This window comes from Chaetodon auriga, chromosome 9, assembly GCF_051107435.1.
Source record: "Chaetodon auriga isolate fChaAug3 chromosome 9, fChaAug3.hap1, whole genome shotgun sequence".
Taxonomy (NCBI): domain Eukaryota; kingdom Metazoa; phylum Chordata; class Actinopteri; order Chaetodontiformes; family Chaetodontidae; genus Chaetodon; species Chaetodon auriga.
The window spans coordinates 11,018,757-11,036,994 of record NC_135082.1 but is presented as its reverse complement, the minus strand read 5'-3'; the positions used below and the strand labels follow the sequence as shown (position 1 = coordinate 11,036,994).

Sequence of the window (18,238 nt, the reverse complement as noted above, 5' to 3'; positions counted from 1 at the left end):
TACGTGCAAGCTTTATTCTCATGATGTATACTGACATACATAGTGTACTTTTCCAATTTGCATTCAATCAGTGGAGATTTATGGTGATCCATGGCCTCTGTTGCTGGTCACAGTCTAATCCCGGCTCTGGCCCCAGACGCTTTACAGTAGACAGGGCAGTAAATTACCTACTGCAGTGTTGGAGAAGCAGAATCACATGAAGAGTCCACAAATTCTCAGCTCAGCAGTTCAAGAGTCAGCCCTAAGCTAACTGAAGTTCAGCCCAACAAGTGAAGCCCTCCTTATTTGCTTGTTGAGAAAATTTATCAAGTCCCAATCGATGTCAATATTTTCATGGTTTTTGTCAGTGCTGAAGGTAAAAATAGCTTGGCCTTGAAAGAGACACTTTTAACCAAAGAGCATCCTGAGGTGCAGAATCTGCTTGGAAGCAACATGATAAGAACAGCCAACCATCGTATTGAGAGGTATCAAGTGAGCGAAAAAGGAGTAAAAGGTCTGGCCAAAGAAGCGAGTTTAAGTCGGAATGTCAGAAAATTGAAAGTATAAATGTTTAAACATGCCTGTTTGTACTTGTCTATTCTGCAGCAGCCGTGATAAGTTATCAGTTTTGCTTACAAGTACTACAGTGAATTGCCTGACTGACAGGTGCAGCGTGAACATTAAACATTGATGAGGGCCATTTAATTGGTCCCTGTGGTTACCTCGAACGTCGCCCATTTTTGGCTCGCCCCCAGCTTGATTTCCTCCTGTCATATCCAGAGTCCCTGTCCGCTTCAGTGTCACATTAACATTCCAAAGTGCCAGTGTGATTGAATTGGCCCCACGCAAATCTGGAGCATCTTTTTAGCAAATGCAGTGAGGAGAGGGGATCTGGCTATCATCACTGTTTGAATTTGATCTTGTTTGATACTGGTAGGCCATGGCAGATTTATATTTAGCCATCAACAGTAACCGAATCAGCACCAGACAGACAAAATCTAATGTACAGCACATTACCTGTAAAACCCATTAACCAGGCTGTGCACAGAAAACACGAGCACACTCGTCTTCATCAGAGGTCTTGTGGAAATCTGTTCTGTTCAGTAAAACTTTTAGATTTCTTACTTTTCTCAGCGGATTGAAGCCATCTCATCTATCTTCACTTGGACTTTCCAGTCATTTTTCACCATGGTATTCACTGCCACTGTTTTCAAGTTTTAAAGTCTGTTAAATATATTAAGCATTTTTTCTGTTACAGTGTATTCATCTTGAAGTGTCTACAGACCACAGCTTGGAATCTATCATTTCCTCTCCCCGTGCAGACCTGTCTTCTGCTTCAGTTTCCGCCCTCACTAACAGAATGCTCTCTCCAGTGCTTCTTTTCCTGTATCTCCTTAAACTATGCCATGGATCTACGTCGCCCTGTTATCCCCTGGGCAGTCCGCACGCTGTAACATATATATCTCTGCATCCCTGCAACCCCCGTGGTGTTTTTGAGGTGTAATGGCAGATTAAGGTTCCCGTTGGCTTCTCGTCCTGAAGTTTCTTTCTCCGGTTAGGTGCAGTTAATTATCCACACACCTCTACCGCACGCAGGCACACAAATGTCTTGATTATTTTTTTTTCTTTCCACCTGATAGATGTGTTATATGTCAGAGCTCGTAAAGCTGCGTGGTGATAGTGCTGCCTGGTCTAAGGTTTTGGATTTGTTTTCTCTCCTTTGAGCTGTGAAGATTCAGCCACAACACCACACAGCAAAGCTTGCCTGAACCAAAGTTTTTGTGTCTGTTTGAGCTTGTCTTTTAAATGTGGCAGGAGAACAAATTGGGCTGTCACTGTGGTGTGATACGAGATTATTTATAGGGGTGAGGCATAGTTTTCAGTGTATGTTTGGAAATGAAAATGGATTCTTTTTAGCTGTTTAGATGTACTTTCTCTGGCTCTCGGGATAACCAGGCCAAAGTCGAGAGGATAAAGCAACAGGCCCTCCAATGAAGAGTCTCTGCAAAAACACTCAAAATCACCTCACTTAGATCTGAGAATAGAGGGAGTATCCTTTTTCTCATGACAGGAAGTGACTGGAAAACAAAACACATCACAAAACATGTCCGTGTTCACAGCCCTGTGGCACTCCCCAGCAGTTTGCTGGCAGCGGCACATTAGAATGCTGCCGTGTCAGTAAATATTGGAAATTGGCATTTCCTCAGGGTGATGCGTCCTGAAAGGTCAGTGCTGGGCGGCAGTAGCACAGTGGCTCTGCCTCTGCCTCTGCTCTGTATAATGGAATTCAGTGGAACTGCATGGCATTTCCAATGATGGGACCTGACCTTCCTGATCATCATTTATATCATGGACATTACCCAACACGTAGCACAGTGAAATCCTTCTGTTCAACATCCTGCTCTGTCATATTATTGCCTCATTTCCTTTTCTTATTCCGTGAGCTGTGTGTTGTCAAAGGAAAGAGTTTTGCTTTTGTTTTAGTCTGAACCATCTCTGGAGCAACAGCTTAAATGTTAAAGAATGCAAAAGAAAGAAAGAGCTAACCACACATGCAGAAGCGATACCCTCATGAATACAGAATATAATACAAGCCATGGAAGCCATTGTTACCTCAGAGATTCAATTAACGAGAATAACAATCCACTACCCTTTGGCCCAACTTTGATGTTACACCTTCATTTTTCTGAGAAGGCACTTAAAGCCAACTGTGAAGAGACCAGGACAACTCCACGAGAATCACTGACATTTCTACATGTCCTGCTGGCTCCTTCTGAAAGATGGTGACTCACCTTTTCTTTTAGTTTTCCTTGAAAAGATATCCAGTCTCTAGTGCCCCTCTTCCTGCTCTGCCATTTCTCAGTACTAGCTGACCAAGCAAGGTTAACTATCCCGGTCCGTAACTGGCCACACAGCATGTGGGGGGAGGGAAGAAAGAGGCCATATCATCAGGCTGGAGGAACATTCCACAGCAGGACTCGAAGGAGAGACAAGAAAAATGACCATTTTGTTATTTACACTATTATTAATTCTTCACACTAGGGTTGGCTGATACTGGCCGAAGTCTTCAATCACTGTATGCATCACAGTCGCTCTCACATCAGGTGAGAACATGGTAAACAGTACTGCTGCCCAAATCATGTTGACCTTGAGAGGTGCGAGCTGGATTGATGCATCAAGCTGCCCGCCCTGAATATATAGCACTAAACACTAAAGCAGTTTCATCCTATGAACTTCAGACAGTGTCTGTAGAATCAGGTCCAGACGTTGTCCAGAGATGGCCTTTCACACATGCAGCACATTTGTCCGTGTCAGACACATTCTCACTTACTGGAAATCCTCCGTTTGGTTTAAGTGAGGGGTGGCGCCTGGGTAGAACATCCAGGAGGAGGTGGAGGACTCATCCATAATGATGACTGTTTTTGCGTTGATGTCAGTGCTGCATGTATTTGGACCTATTGGCCATGTCAATGAAGGAGTGGAAACCAATATACAGGCAAGCAGAAAAGGGTACGAAGCAGCTACACTCTGCAGTGTCATCAACACGCCCACTTGCTTGCTGTGTAGCAGGGTAGCAGTGCATACTCCCATGTTGGAGACCTAAGAGACCCTTAGGTTTCTTTGTGAAATGTGAGTTACTCACTGAAGCATCATGCTTGTGGAAACATTAAAATAAAGGTAGTCAGTGAGGTACTTTGGTTTCTGAAGCAATGATCATCTTGTGAATACCATCCGAGTTAATCACACACAGGCCCTCTATATGCATCACCAAAACAATCCAAGGTGTTCTTGTCTCTTCTCTGTGCAACTTATGTATTCACATGTCAGAGTCAGAGCAGCCTTGCAGAGTTTCCTGAGTGCTGAGTGAAGCCAGCAGCTGAGCTGAGTATGAGCACAAGTGATGCTTTCACAGTGCCCTGCTCTCAGCCGTCTGAATACTTCCCCAAGCCCTCATTAGCATGGCTCCTGCATTCAGCCTCATCCCAGGTCTTTGCTATAGTATGTGTGTGTCTGCGAACACACACGCACACATACACGCACTCTTACTTACTTACAGCCCCCTCCCAACTACAGTTGAATCCTCGTGTCTGCATCCCTTTTCCCCAGTTGGATTTCTCCCCCTTATTTACTCCTCCATACTGTTCCCCCTCTGGCTCATTCTTCATCCTCATCTTTTCTCCAACTGCTTATTTTTCTCTGGTTCTTTCTGCTTTTTTTAACCTTCCTTCCTCTTCCATTTTCTCCAGCGTCTCAGCTATGTATTAACTCCTCTCCTGTATGATGATCATCCCCTCTAGCGCTCTTTCCCCTCATCTCCTCTTGCATTCCCTTCTTTAATAGTATATCAACTCTTACATTTCCCTCCTCTCTACTTAGCCCATCCTCCTATTAATGAGGAATGGATGGGAGTGATGGAGAAGACTAGATTGTCACAGGACATCTATAAAGCTCTCAGTAAGGAAAGGCGCACATGTAATGGGTTTAGTTGTATTTGTATTTCTGACCTTTGTGTTAATGCATGTTTACAGGCTGCATTTCTTTGAAAGCAGTGAAAGGACTGTCCTTATCCTGCTTTCGCACCCCATCACTCTGATATATGCTGTGTATGAGTGCGTGCAGTCATGCTGGATGCATGGGTATACATGTCTGGGACTGAGAGCACTATATTCAGTGGAGCACGAACACTTACACCAGGGATACTCCGCAATGTGCTCAGCAACATAAGATGCATAAGTCATAGTCTGTTTGAAGTGTCCCAAAACCTTTGGGACAGAGAAAAGAAAACAAGGATTTCCTTAGCTTCTGTCGATAGGATCACTTTAGTAGTGACTATGTGCATGATTGAGAGATGTCATTTGCTCACTCATAGCCAGACAAAATGCCTCTTCATTTTGTCGAGACATATGTAAACACTCTTACACGCTTGCGTTCTTAGCTCTCTCCTGGGTCTGGGACTATCATAGCCTGCTTGATTCAAGTGAGAACAATTGCTTCCGGATTCGGTTTCAGTAATCTAAGTTTACAGAGTTGATTTTTTGTCCCCTTTCTGTGCTTAGGCCTTCCAAGGAAAGGATTACAGCCCCACGCCATATAGGGCCAGACAGTATAGCTCTGGGCTGTGTACAAGCCGCCCCAGCCACCTTGTACTATTTCCTGATTAAAGCACAGGACAGGACAGACGCAGCATCAACAGCTGCTAAAGGACTCCTCCTTCAGACAGCCAAGCGTGTTTTAGCCAGTGTTTCGTCTTGGCTCGCTCACTCACATGGTCACCCCAGTGCTTTTCACAGGTATAGTTAGTTTAGTAGGTGATGTGAAAAGCTGCCAGCCTCTGATTACGTGTGACAGAGTCAGTCTCACCCTGTCATGATCTTTGCTGACATACCGTTTGTGTGTCAAGTCACTGTGCTCAGATCTACCATCTGATGTAAAGCATAAGAGCCCCATCAGGGTGTTTACATCCCTCATTTGATGAGCAGCTAAGAACAGTACTGTGGCCTAATTACTTTGCTGGCAGGGGGCTTGTTTAGCAAAGAAGAGAGGGATTGGAGATGGTTTTCCAAGGTAAAACCCGAGTGTAATTATGAGATGAAATAATTCAAAAAGATTGCCAATGATAAATGAGATGCATTTGTGGGACGCTTCTCATGCTGCCGCTTTCAAGTGGGATTTATGATTATATATTGGATTTCTTGAAGCTGATGTTTTTTTATTGCTCCAGTGTATTTTGGAGGTGACTCTTGACAATATTGTTAATGCTTTGTCGGACACAAGAATAAGAGGCTTTTCCAACTTGCTATTGAACCTATGGTGTCAAAATTGTTTTTCCATGCAAACTAAACTTCGTCTCATCCATTGCATGTGTCCTCTGAGATTTAATTCAATGTATTGGAGCCTGTTTGAGTGCTTCTCCAACCCGAAGCAGTTTATTCACACCATCACACCTGAATTCATTGCCATGGGATGGAGGGTTCACAAACATTTTTCTTGCAAGAACTCAGATAACTGACAGCTGGAATGATGACTTTGTTTTGATGGTTTTGAAAACATTTCTTGACTACAAACAGGGCTGCTGTTTACACTTTAAGATCAAGTATTTTTGCTTCCAAAAAGACTTCACACAAGATTATTACCATCACCTGAAAGTAAATTGATTGACAGCCGTGTTTGCCTCCTAATAGAATTTGCATTCTGTGTGACTTGATCATACTAACCCTGTGAAGATGAGTTATCAATCTACCAGGTTGTAGGCGTGCGCTTGTCATTTTGGCTCTGAGCACATCCCTAATGTGGGTGTCTACCTTACCTGTCACACTGCTACTAACTCATCTTGATAAAGTGTGAGATCATTGCATCTCTAGAATCACATAAATATTCAGATTGAGTTGTGCCACCAAATGACTGAAGTGACAGAAATTGATTCATTGTTTGACTTGCAAGCAGGTAGTCTTATAACCACAAAGCTGTTTGTGCTTATATAGCAAATGATGCACACATTGATTGACATGTATTTCTCTGTCGTAGTGCCCTGACTCCACCTGTAAGCAGGACCTGCTTGCCTACCTGCAGCGTATTGCCTTGTACTGCCACCAGCTCAACATCTGCAGCAAAGTCAAGGCTGAGGTGCAGAACCTGGGAGGAGAGCTGGTTGTCTCTGGGGTAAGTCCAACATCATTTGAACCTTGGACACACTGTCTTTGATTCGTCATTCTGCATAAGTGCATGGAGACAGTGCAGGTTTCAAAAGTTTCACACTAAAGGGTAAACATGTGAAGTGAATCAAGAAATGTTGACTTTTTCTGAAGCCTTAAGGATACACCTAGTGTACATTGGTCATAATGAATCTAAACAGAACTGCGTTTACAGTGAATACCCACAGGGTACCTCTAATTCCTACCTAGAAAGATAATTAAATCAATAGAATGAATTGGCTACTTCTAGTTTTATTATCTGGTGTTGCTCACATAAATAAAAAATACTTAGATATACGATTTATTCTCTGATTGTAATTTGCTGCTTATATTTTCTATAGAATAAACAGGAAACAGGAATAATGGCTTTCTCTGCTCTAAAAAGGACTGATGTTGCTAAAATATTTTACTACTTAAGATAACACAGCAAGACCAATGTTTACAGACCCTTTTTAAGCAGTAATTAACCACTTAGTTGCCAGGCCAATTAATTAAAACCAGTTACCTCTGTGTGCAGTCAGTAATGAATTCCTCCCTCCTTTCTGTGGAGCTGAAATGAGCCGATGCTTCCAACACTTCCAGTCAAGTGTCACCAGTGTCTCTGAGGCTATTAAATTGTGGAGATTAAATTAGTTTGACCTTTTCCCCTATTCTCAAATTCGTCACATCTGTTTGTGTGCCAGACAAACTCGGAAAGGTCGTTAATTCTTCTGTACAAACACTTGGTTTTCCCCCCGAAAACTTGCAGTACAAAACTGGAAGACATTTGAAAGACGGAGCAGTTGACTTTCACTAGACTTGAAGTCAGAACCGATGTGAATGAACAGGCTTTGCTTTCACCATTGTACAAAGCTAACCGGTTCTCTGGTGTTCCCTTCTGTCTCCTCCACATGCTCAGTTGGACAGCGCCATGTCCCTTATTCAGGCCGCAAAGAACCTGATGAACACAGTGGTGTCCACCGTCAAGGCCTCCTACGTTGCATCTACTAAGTACCAGAAGAACAAAGGCATGGAGGCCCTCAACATGCCCGCTATCTCCTGGAGGATGAAAGCCCCTGAGAAAAAGCCTCTGGTGAAGAGAGAGAAGCAGGATGATGGCCAAACCAACAGAGTCAAGAGATCCTCTCACAAGAAGCATGTAAACCCTGTGCAGGCTCTGAGCGAGTTTAAAGCCATGGATAGCATCTAGACTTGTTTTTGATTCCAGAAAACACAAAATATTGACCAATGAGTTTATTTAGATAGATAGAGCTCGTCTACCAGTCGAGAAGAAAAGGTTATATCATATCCACCTTTGCATAGACGGCTTGTCTGTTTGACCCACTATATTCCTCCACTGCCTCATTTCTATCCCATAAGTTCACATTTGCTCTAATCTGTAGCATTAACTGTCTCTGCTCTGGAAAATGCAGTTAGAGGGAAATCAACTGGACAAAAAGCAGTTTTGTACGTTTCCCATTTTTTCTTTCCTGTTTAGGGGAGGAAGAGGAGTAGATTTCATAGATGTTATAAGAACTAATTCCAAGAGGCTTTTGATTATTTTGTATTCTAACCAGTTTTATAGTAATACTGCGGGGTCTCTGATGTTTTCCACTATAATGTTTGATTATGGCTAAATATCATCTGTTCTGCAAATATCAACTATGCAAAATCTCAACTGCCTTGTTTTAACTTGAGCAATAACTTAAGTTCATTTGGGTGTGCTGGGCTAACTGGTAAGATTTTAAATATGTTTTGGTTCAGCCTTCAGGAGCCAAAGTCAATATATTTCCATGTGTGCCTGCATTTTAATAACTTTATACATCTTCATTATGCCACTAGGAACTGTTCGAATGAGTTTAAACTGACCTTTAACACTATTTTCAGTGCTGACTTTGTACCCCTTTATATTTGGATCGGTGATTATCATTTCTTTGTAATTTAAACATCTGAAGTTTTATTTTTTCGTAATGTTTTTTTTCCATGTTCACACGATAAAGCAAACCAAAGGTGGCAGAGTATTCCTTCCAGCCTTCTGTTTTTCTGCACAGGTGGTACATGTGCTCGATCCTACAATTAAGGCGCACAGACCCACCCAGTTCAGTCTAACTTTGTAAATAAGCCTCGACTCCTCAGAGTCTGGGAGAACCCAGTGGGCTAAACAATGAGTAGACCCCATGTCGGCCTTTTCCAAAGCCGACAAGCTTCATTAACCGTCAATGAGACCAAACACCTCCACAATCGTAAGAATGTGTGCAAATTGAGGGATCAATATGTTTTCTCTCCAGAGCTTAGAGTTAGGTGAGGAGATGAGGGGATTTCACTGACTTTATACTCTTTCTTTTTGTTTGTATTCCTTGTCCTTAAGCTTGAACACTAATCAAGGTTTTATGTCATGCACAGTCTTTATAAGAAATTAGAAACAAGTTGCCAGGTGTTGGAGCTTTAAAATGAGCAGGAGATACTTCAGGTAACATCGGTGGGATTGTTGTCCTGTCATACATGATATACTCCTGCATTGTGGTGCATTGGTGTACAGCTAGGCTTTGAAATCCTGCTGCTTTGGTCTTGGTGTTGAATCATTGTCTTGCTCGTTTGACATCTGTGAGCTAAAGAAGGATGGGTATGTATGGTTATTTGACAGGTGGAATTTTTTTTCGTACTGTAGAAGCAAGCCTTTCGAGAGAGTATGTCAGTGCGTTTCTCCTCACAGTTCGTCTCTTGCTGTATTTGAGTTTGGATTTGATTCTCGAGTGATATCAAACTACTTTGCTGTGGATTTTTTATTATTGAGAGCTGACTTATTAGTGCACACGTTTCTTGTATTCATGTGCCTGCTTTATATCTTAATAAACAGTTGAAATGTAACCACTGTTTTTTCTTTCTTTCTTATTTGTCGTGCAGGCTGAAGTGTTGTTTTTCTGCCCTCCCATGAACCCACATTCTCCTTACACGCTTTGTTTTACCATTATACCAGATTGGAGTTGTAGTAGCAAGGTTTAGTACTTGCAAAGTGGAATCCCAGAAGAATAATTTTTGCTCTCAAAGGTAAAATGAGTTTTAGCACACAGCCAAATATGCTGCTATGCATAATTAAGGCATTATATCACGTATGTGTACCTCCCATATAGTCTGCATTACTGACTTGAGGGCTATATACAGTATGCTCTTGTAACTTCTATAATTGGGTTGCTGTACTGCTGTTGTGGGTTATTTTCTCTTAAAAAAACAAAAGTGCAGCTTTTAATATCAAACACATTCTGTCTTCTGGTGGTGTTTCTTAAACATCAGCCTGTGAAGAAAATGCAGTGGGAGACCCAAGATAGTGCACATTGTGTTGATAAATCTATCTGAAGCTACAAAGTATTTGCAATGAACGGTCTATTTTTCCCAAAGTGCTGTCAGTAATCGCACATCAGACTCGGTCTGAGTCATCACTGAGATGCCGCCAACAAGACAAATCCATTTTTTCAGATTCTAACACATGCAGGTCATTTTAAGTATCACTATGTTTGGGTTTTTTCTGATGATTAATTATTTAGCTGTTAGACCCCTTACCTTACCTCATCTACATCCACTTAAGATTGCTCTTTCTTAAGTTTCCAAGAATAGCTTTGAATGAGCCACAGGAAATGGATGAGAAATAGACGAAGAGAAGCATCGTAGCAGTCGTGAGAGAAGATTTCTGTACCCTGCCCTCAAGACTTCTGCAATCAACTGTTCTTCCTTTACTTTGGGATGGATTTTAGTATTACAAAGCCAGAAGTGGAGACTAACAATAAACAACAACAACAAGTCAACACTGATAATAGACTGACTGAAAATTAACATAACTTTACATAACTGTAAACTGTGCAGAACTCACATATAAGTCTATGTATTTACATATGAGACTTGAATTTTGTGGTATTGTCAAGTATCGCTGCAGTACTTCTCCCACAAAGCCACGTCAGTTAGTGCGCATGCGCAGCGCAAAATGCACAACACCGCGCTGTCAAATGAGAGAAGTTTATGGTTTATAGGCTTAAACTATAGACTTTTTTCTCATATAAAAGTGTAAACCGAAAGAGGTGCAAGCTGTTGTAGCACTCAAGGAAACAGTGGCAAAGGAGGCCGGAGCAAAAAGTGACGAAAACCAGCGGAGTTCAGACATAACAGCTAAACTAGCTTACTCCACTCTCTGGGGGCTAACGGGTGGCTAGCTGTCCGCCCCCGCCGCCTCTCCTGTTCTGTGGGGAGCATTGGGACGAACAAACAAAGTTAAAATGCGCTCTGGTGTGAGTGCGTTGTGTTAGTACAGAGACTGGCTGGAAGAATTGTTGTGAAACAAACGCTGCTGCTCGCTGTCTTCACTGCTCGGACATCAGTGCACCCAGACAACCTTAAGTCAGCACACAGCAAACATGTCCAGACTGCCGAAACCTCCAATTCCTCCTATGAAATGTTCTTTTTAACTTGAACAAGCCTTTTCAATGAACATCAGTAAGCCATTGCTTTAAGATGCCCCCCCGAAGGAGCAGCTCGAGATAGCCGGGGGTCCAGCTGACCTTTGACAGGAGCATCTTCACCTGCGAGTGCGCCAAACACTGGAGGGATGTTATCTGAGCTGCTCCGACACCCACTCGCTGCCCTCAGCAGCTTCAACGGTGAGGAAAACTTTGGTTTTACTTTGACCACTGGTGCTGTGCTTCTGCTGTGTTTTTGCACAGTGCACACACGTGCTACACTGTGTTTTGACATGTTTTATGTGGTTTTCTATATGCGTTTCTGATTGGGCGACAAACGCCCGCATGGCGGCCTTCAGTCTGCTTAATCCTCCTTGTTCAGCAGCCTTGAAGCTGTTCTTTACATCTGTTTTTTCATGCAGTCGTGACACAGTGGGATGCTCCAGCCTGGTGCATGTGTTAGTCTGCTCTTTTTAGTCATTTAGTCTAGGTTTGTCTGAATGCAGCTTCAAGTATGAGCTTGAACATGGGACTTATAATCCATAGTTTTTATCTTGCTACTTTCTGAACAATCCTCCTCACTCCAGAAGTGTCAGTGACACCAGGCCCCTGACATCTTTACTGAACTTGCACTTTATAAAGCGAATCAGTATGTGGTACCATGCACACACTGTTGACTGAAAAAAAGAAAGAGAGAGAAAGGAAAAAGACTGCCTGGGCAGACCTCGTCAGCATGGGCCGTACATTTCTCAGTGGTATTTAGGATTATGCCCTAAATTCATTGTAGGACTGGAGTCCCATAATGACCCATTCAATATTACTCATATTCATTATCATGAATAGAATTTTAAAATATAAATCTTCCACTTCATCTCTGTGTAAAGTGGGCCCTCACTGACTATTATGAGTGTCTTACGGTAGGAGTAAATCTGCTCCCTGCAATGTTAATATATCCAGGGTGGTTGGAATTAGTCTGCCTGTGGAAAGAGGCTGTAAAGTTTGAAACCGTAAAGCAGGGCCGTCCAAACCACGTACAGAGAAATATATGAACAGCTGGGCTGCTCAGGTGTATCGCCTGAGTATATTGTGTGTTAAAGTTAAGAAACTCAATCAAATGTAGGTAAATTTCGTTCGATTATTGAATGTGCTTAAAGAAAAAAAACAGCCCACATCACAGCTTTCCATCAATGGGTTTTCATTTATTGTCACAAGAAGGGTTGGCAGCTCATTCTCAAAACAGCAGCCTCAGATTGCTTCTTAGTCAGGATGGCGATCCCCCTGCACAGCCCTGTATGAAGAGGGGGAAATAAGGGGACAAGGGGACAAGGGGATGGGTATATATAAGATAGTTATGCAAATGAGTTATTGGGGTTAACACATCAACTAAAATTTGTTAAAAAAAATGGACAGACCGCCACAGAGATGGCTGTCGCTCATTTATTTTGGTTCTCAAGCTGCTTTTGTTCAGAGTTAAAAGAGAAAATGTTTGCTCATGTATGTATGTTGAGTCTCATCAGAGGAAACTTGGCCTTTTCCAAGCGCCGGTAGAAGTCGGGTGGGGAGAGAAGCTGATGTTGATTCTTCAGAGAATTATCACGCTGCATTTTGATAAGTTCTAATTGCAGACTCTCTTCCACTTCTTCTGCATCCATCAGGAAGGGAGTTGAGAACAGCTTGATGTCTTTCTCAATGATAGAAAAATCTTGGAAGCGCTGACTGAATTCTGTCATAAGAGATGTGATCACAGACGGATATTTCCCCTTCATAGCAGAAAGGTTGGCCTTTGGAGAAGCAAATTCGTTTTCTGACAGCGTGGGGAAGTGCGCAACATTGAAGTTGCAGTCGTGTCTCAAAGAGACGAAGCTTCGCACAGAAAGCTTTCATGTGTGCATGAAGTTGTGGTACAAGCTGGTCTTTGCCTTACAGGCTCTAGTCCAGTGTGTTAAGATGATCAGTAAGATGTGCCAAGCATAGAGGGTCACTCAGTTCATGAAGGGGTCGGTCCTTCTCTTTCAAAAACTGGTCAATTTCTGATCTCAGGGAATAAAACTGCTGCGGCACGGAGCTGCTACCAAGCCAGCGCACATCAGACTGATAGAGTAGGTCCTCGTATACACCATCGATATCGACATGCAATCAAGTAAAAAACAAAAACACAAGCGTTTCTGACACCGTGATATTTCCAAGTCTTAGATTCGCCACATTATCTGAGCTGCCTCGTAGCTGTTGTGGCATTTTGTTGTGTTTTGTTAGCACGGTAAAAAAAATGTTGTTGAGCTAGCAGGATACTGCTATTTGCTTAACATTCTTTCTCGCTGATGTTTAGTTTCATTGTGTCGTCGCTCATTATACTCTTTCATCACTGCAGCAGTTTCATTGCAAATCAAACAGACACACTTGACTTCTATGGAGAAATATTTCTTTTCCCACTGTACCTGAAATTTTCTGCAATCACTTGCTGGCTTTCTGCCATTTTTGTTCATCGTGCCAAATTTTTTTCTTTGATTAATTTTGTTTTGGGCCTTGTTGAAGACAGTAGCTCCACCTAGTGTTAAAACAACAAAGTACAATACAGTCAAGTGCAAGTTTCATGTGTGGGCCATATTCCATTATATTTTTAGAATTTTCTCAGGGCCAATTAAAAATGGACCAGGGGCCGTGGTTGGCCCGCGGCCGTAAAGGCATCACACATCAGTTAATGGTAATAATAAATCTCCCGTGGATTTCAGTGTGCGTTGGTGTAGCCTTTGACACGAGTTGACGGAGAGTTGCAGTGCACGAAGGGGACAAATCAAAGAAAAAAAGCAGGTCCGTCAAAAAGTTGAAACGACTTTCACTCAGCTATGCTCAGGTTGACCTTGGATAGTAAGCTTAACAGTACAATGAAAATTATGGGGACAGAAAATCGTACACATTGTAACAACAGCTGTGGGGACAAAAAGGAATGAGAGAGATTTGTGACACTCTGCTGCTGTGGGGGCCTGTCTTATCACACGGCGGATCTTTCTATGAAGTAACATTTTCAAGTCTTTGAGGTCACAGTTGGAATTTTTTCTTATGATTTTTACATTGCATTGCACTAACTGTTCACTGTTCTTGCATTACTGTTTGCATACACTTTGTAATACTGTTAAAAGGCAATAGGAAATGTTGAGAATTACTTCCGTAGTTCCTTGCAGTAGTTTTTGCCTTCCATCAAACACTTTGCATTCTTGTGCAAATTGTTTTCCCTGAAGCTGTCCGCGGCTGCTGTCTTTGTGCAATTCCATACCAGTGCAGGTCCAACCCTCCATGGTCCCGTCACAGTAACTGTCATGTTTACACAACCTGTTCTCATTCCCACAGTATCATATACAGACACTTTGTCACGCCCCTTGGCGTTTCATACACACACACAAGGTACTGTGTAGCGTCTGGATGAGACTCACCGGGCTTTCAACTAACTCCAGTGTAAACCCATCCAGAGCTGTATGAGACGCCCAGAGCAACTGCTACGGCTCTCTTATACATTCCTCTCATCAAAGCTATGCACAATGCCTTCCTGCCACAGAGCCTTTTTAACATTGGGTTAAACGGTTGCAGTTTGGTTAGGTTTAGGTATCAGAATGACTTGGTGAGTTGTAGGGTCATATCAGATTACAAACTTCAAATCAGTGAGGACAGGTTTGTGATAGTGTTCGATGCTTACGTGATTTTGTAAGGAGTTTAATTCACCTGATCAGCCAAAAACAGACACGTCAGGTATTTTATCCACCATAACTGTTTATCTATAGACTTTGCTATATGATGGTACATGTTAATATTGTAATATAGATTTACATATACCTCTACAGCTGCATGTAGCAGAAAAGCATAAAAAACATCTGACTTAACTGATGCTATCGAGCAAGTGCGAAACCATACATGACAATTCCCATCTAGTAGGAAAAGGAGTATGCATTGGCAAGACCTGGTGTTACAGTTTTTATGAGTGTTAGTTCATAACAACAGGACACATGTTCAGGGCCCTGCCTCAAAATGGCTCATTGCTTCGTTTCTGCCATCACAGCTGTTCAGAAAAAGTTGTGCTTTATTGGGCAAGACCTCCAGTCAGGACAGAAAAATGGTAGTCACACAAAACACGATTAGCGTTGAAGTTGCCTGAGGCATGTCAAAATTGTATGCATAGTGGTGTGTGGCTATAGGCTTATAGATTCTAAGCCTCACCTCATGTTTAAGCCTGAGCCCACTGCAGTTGTCCCCAGACGAACACATCTCTGTAAATACAGCTGGTCTCCACAGACTCGTCGAGCCTTGACAGATGATAAGTAGAGGGGTTCAACTCTGATGTGAAACAGGAGACCTAAATCTTCCACTGCCTTGTAAGTAGAAAACGGTGCGGTGTGGCTGTGTGAGGCGTTTGAATGCAGATATGATGCAAAGGTGACAGCACAGAACAGCCCCTCGTGTCAAACCCCCTGCTGCTAGTTTCCCCCTGTTTGTGTTCTGCTGCGTCACTCAAACTGCTGTCAGGGCACGGCATGTTTGAATGAAGTTTTATCAATCATAGTGGTCAAGTGTGACAGTTTAATCAATGAGGCAAGTTTTCCCAGAAATTCCCATTATTTTGAAATTAGAGGACCAGGACAGAGGGAGGCAGGGAGGGAGGGAGTGGAAGAGCAGATTGGTGAGGAGGGGATGGGGTGGGCTTAAAACTGCTGCGATATGCTTAACATAAACACAGCAATAGAGAGGCTGCTGGAGTATTAGCTGTGAAGCAAGTGAGAGAGAACTAGCAATAAACACCAGCTGCTGGACTGACAGCCTGTCGGAGCCAAGGTGGATGTCTCGGATAGATGGACTTGGCTCTGTTGGCGTACCGTGTTAAACTGGTTGAAAGGACCAAGTGAACCAGACCCTACACATACCAGAGTGTCATAATGCCAAAGCAGGTCATCCTCACTGAAATGCCAGTAGGCTGTGCACAGAATCCAAGAGTCCAGTGAGTCCACCAGGGCACCCAGGGAGACAGTTTATTTTGGAGATTTAATGCTCTCCAGTCCTACAAACACACCAGAGCGTCTTTGATTTGTTGCGCCGAGCTCCTTTTGTGGTGGAATCATTTGACAGGTTTCACATGTACAATATCAAACCAAGCGAGGTATTGGATCATATCCTGTTCATTCAGCAGCACAGACAATGACATGTCTTTTCTCTATTTAGCAAACACCAGGCATGACTGGAAAGAGCCCAAAGTTAGAAGTAAATGGGATTTATTTAATCTAATTTGAAGGTCTTCCATCAGTTACCTTATGAGTTTAACCTTTCCATGGTGTCATTAATAACGCCTTCACCTAATTTTTTTCTCGTTTTTGGCCGGGGGCAGTCTGGAGGAAAAAGGTTCTAGAAGTCCACCAAAGCCACAGCTCCAGGCTGAGAGCTGGAAATTGGTGAGAACATTAATTACTGGAGGGCCAGCAGGAGAAATGATAACTGTTGTAGGTACTGAATTGTATACTGGCCCGTGTCAGGTTTATAGAAGCCCAGTAACCCACTTATCATGTTTAATGGAAGTTCTGTTCTTTGGGGGATTTCATTTAGCTTTTCTTGGTTGAAGTGTAATTAGTAATGAGGTATGGGGTTTTCAATCTCCCCAGTGTTCATCTCATAAAGTGTAAAATTCCTCCCCTGTTGGCTGGTCAGAGATTTTTATTGCGACTCCTGAGTCTTAGGGCCAGTCTTTTAATGGCCACCAGTCTGCCAATGGCGAGCCATGTCAGCCCGAGACGAGAAGGAATTCAGCAAAACATGCAGCACTGCCGCTCACCCTGTCAAGACTGGTTATACTGGTCAGTGACTGAATACTAGCGTAAGGAAATTGCATTAAAATTAGACATTCACTGGTGCACTGATATTGATATTTGTGATGATTATGAAAATGCAGCATTGATTCCAGGTTGAAAATCATGGTTCTAAAATAAATTACACCAGATCTTTCACATAATCCATCAGGTTTCCCCTGACAAAGAACCCCCACACACATGCTTGTCTCACTAAACACAATTTCATACCTTCCTCTTTTTATGTCATGGCTTCTGAGACCAGTTACATAAAATCTATATCCTAAACTCACCTCTTTCTAATGTGAGTGCAGGTCCAGGGTTCTTATCTCTGGGGTTGTGGGTCTGTAGAGTTGGATGCTATGTAATCCAGTGAAATGGTGCCAGCATTAAAAAGAGCACTATCTTTTCATTTAAAGTCACTTCTATAATCAGCTCCCAAGGAATCACAAAAAAGGCAGTAAAAAGTAATAGAATCAGCAGTGGCACAGACGTAGGTAATTATGTTAAAAACTCCTTTCACTAGGCATGCTTGGGGGAAAAAAAGCTTAATACTGTAAGCCTTGCAGTGAGGGCTGCTGTCATTGTATTGCAAATAAATGGCTCTGGTGAACATGTGTGTGCTGTCCAGGACGATTTGTGTGATGTAATTAGATGTAAAATGCTTTTTAGCCGGCTCTTTAATTGACTTTTGGCTGGAGTGATTTGTGGCGATCAGCTTTTCCCTCGTGGCACGGCGTTGTCTTCAGTCAAGGCCGGTGGATTATTTGCAAACACCTAAATCCAGTTTCTTGAGCTGGACCCGTTCGTTCAGCTCTTCCGCTCTTGTGTGGAAGTGATTTCTACAACCCCGAGGAAGAAGTGCTTTAAATATATATTCCTTATTCTATGTGTTAAGATTCCCTCAATGATACTCTCAGTTGCTTTACTTGAAATACATCCTGACAGCTATTTAAACAGACCCAGATATTAAACATTCAGTTGAACACCTTTGCATAAGGTTACCCAGTCGTGTCATACAGCATTGCAGACTACCAATCATCTCATATGTATTCCGGGTACCCGGCACTGTATTTTAATGGCTGACATCTCAGGGCTGCAATTCAAGTGTGATTTATATCTTCTCAAGTCATCAGTTACAATCAGATCCAAGGATCTGACTTAGTGCTCGCAGGACAAGCATAGCTAATACAGTCGGGAGGAAAAAGCAAAAGAGCTGTGTCACATTCTCAATTTTTTGTGAAAATCTGAATCAAAGGTGCCGCAGTAGGGGTGGAGAAGGTTAGATAGAGAGAGTAAGAGAGGGGTGACAGGGCTCTGCATT

The 18,238-nt window shown here is 42.6% G+C and overlaps 1 protein-coding gene across 1 annotated transcript in view; it reads left to right on the top strand.

The window, feature by feature from the left end:
* The window catches only part of ctnna1 (catenin (cadherin-associated protein), alpha 1), a 74,654-nt gene extending 65,142 nt beyond the window's left edge, over window positions 1-9,512 (top strand). The window contains exons 17-18 of the mRNA XM_076739201.1: window positions 6,505-6,639; window positions 7,570-9,512. Coding sequence (XP_076595316.1) covers window positions 6,505-6,639; window positions 7,570-7,860 — 426 coding nt within the window. The 3' untranslated portion in view covers window positions 7,861-9,512. The remainder of the gene's footprint in view (window positions 1-6,504; window positions 6,640-7,569) is intronic.
* The last annotated feature ends 8,726 nt before the right edge of the window (window positions 9,513-18,238 follow it).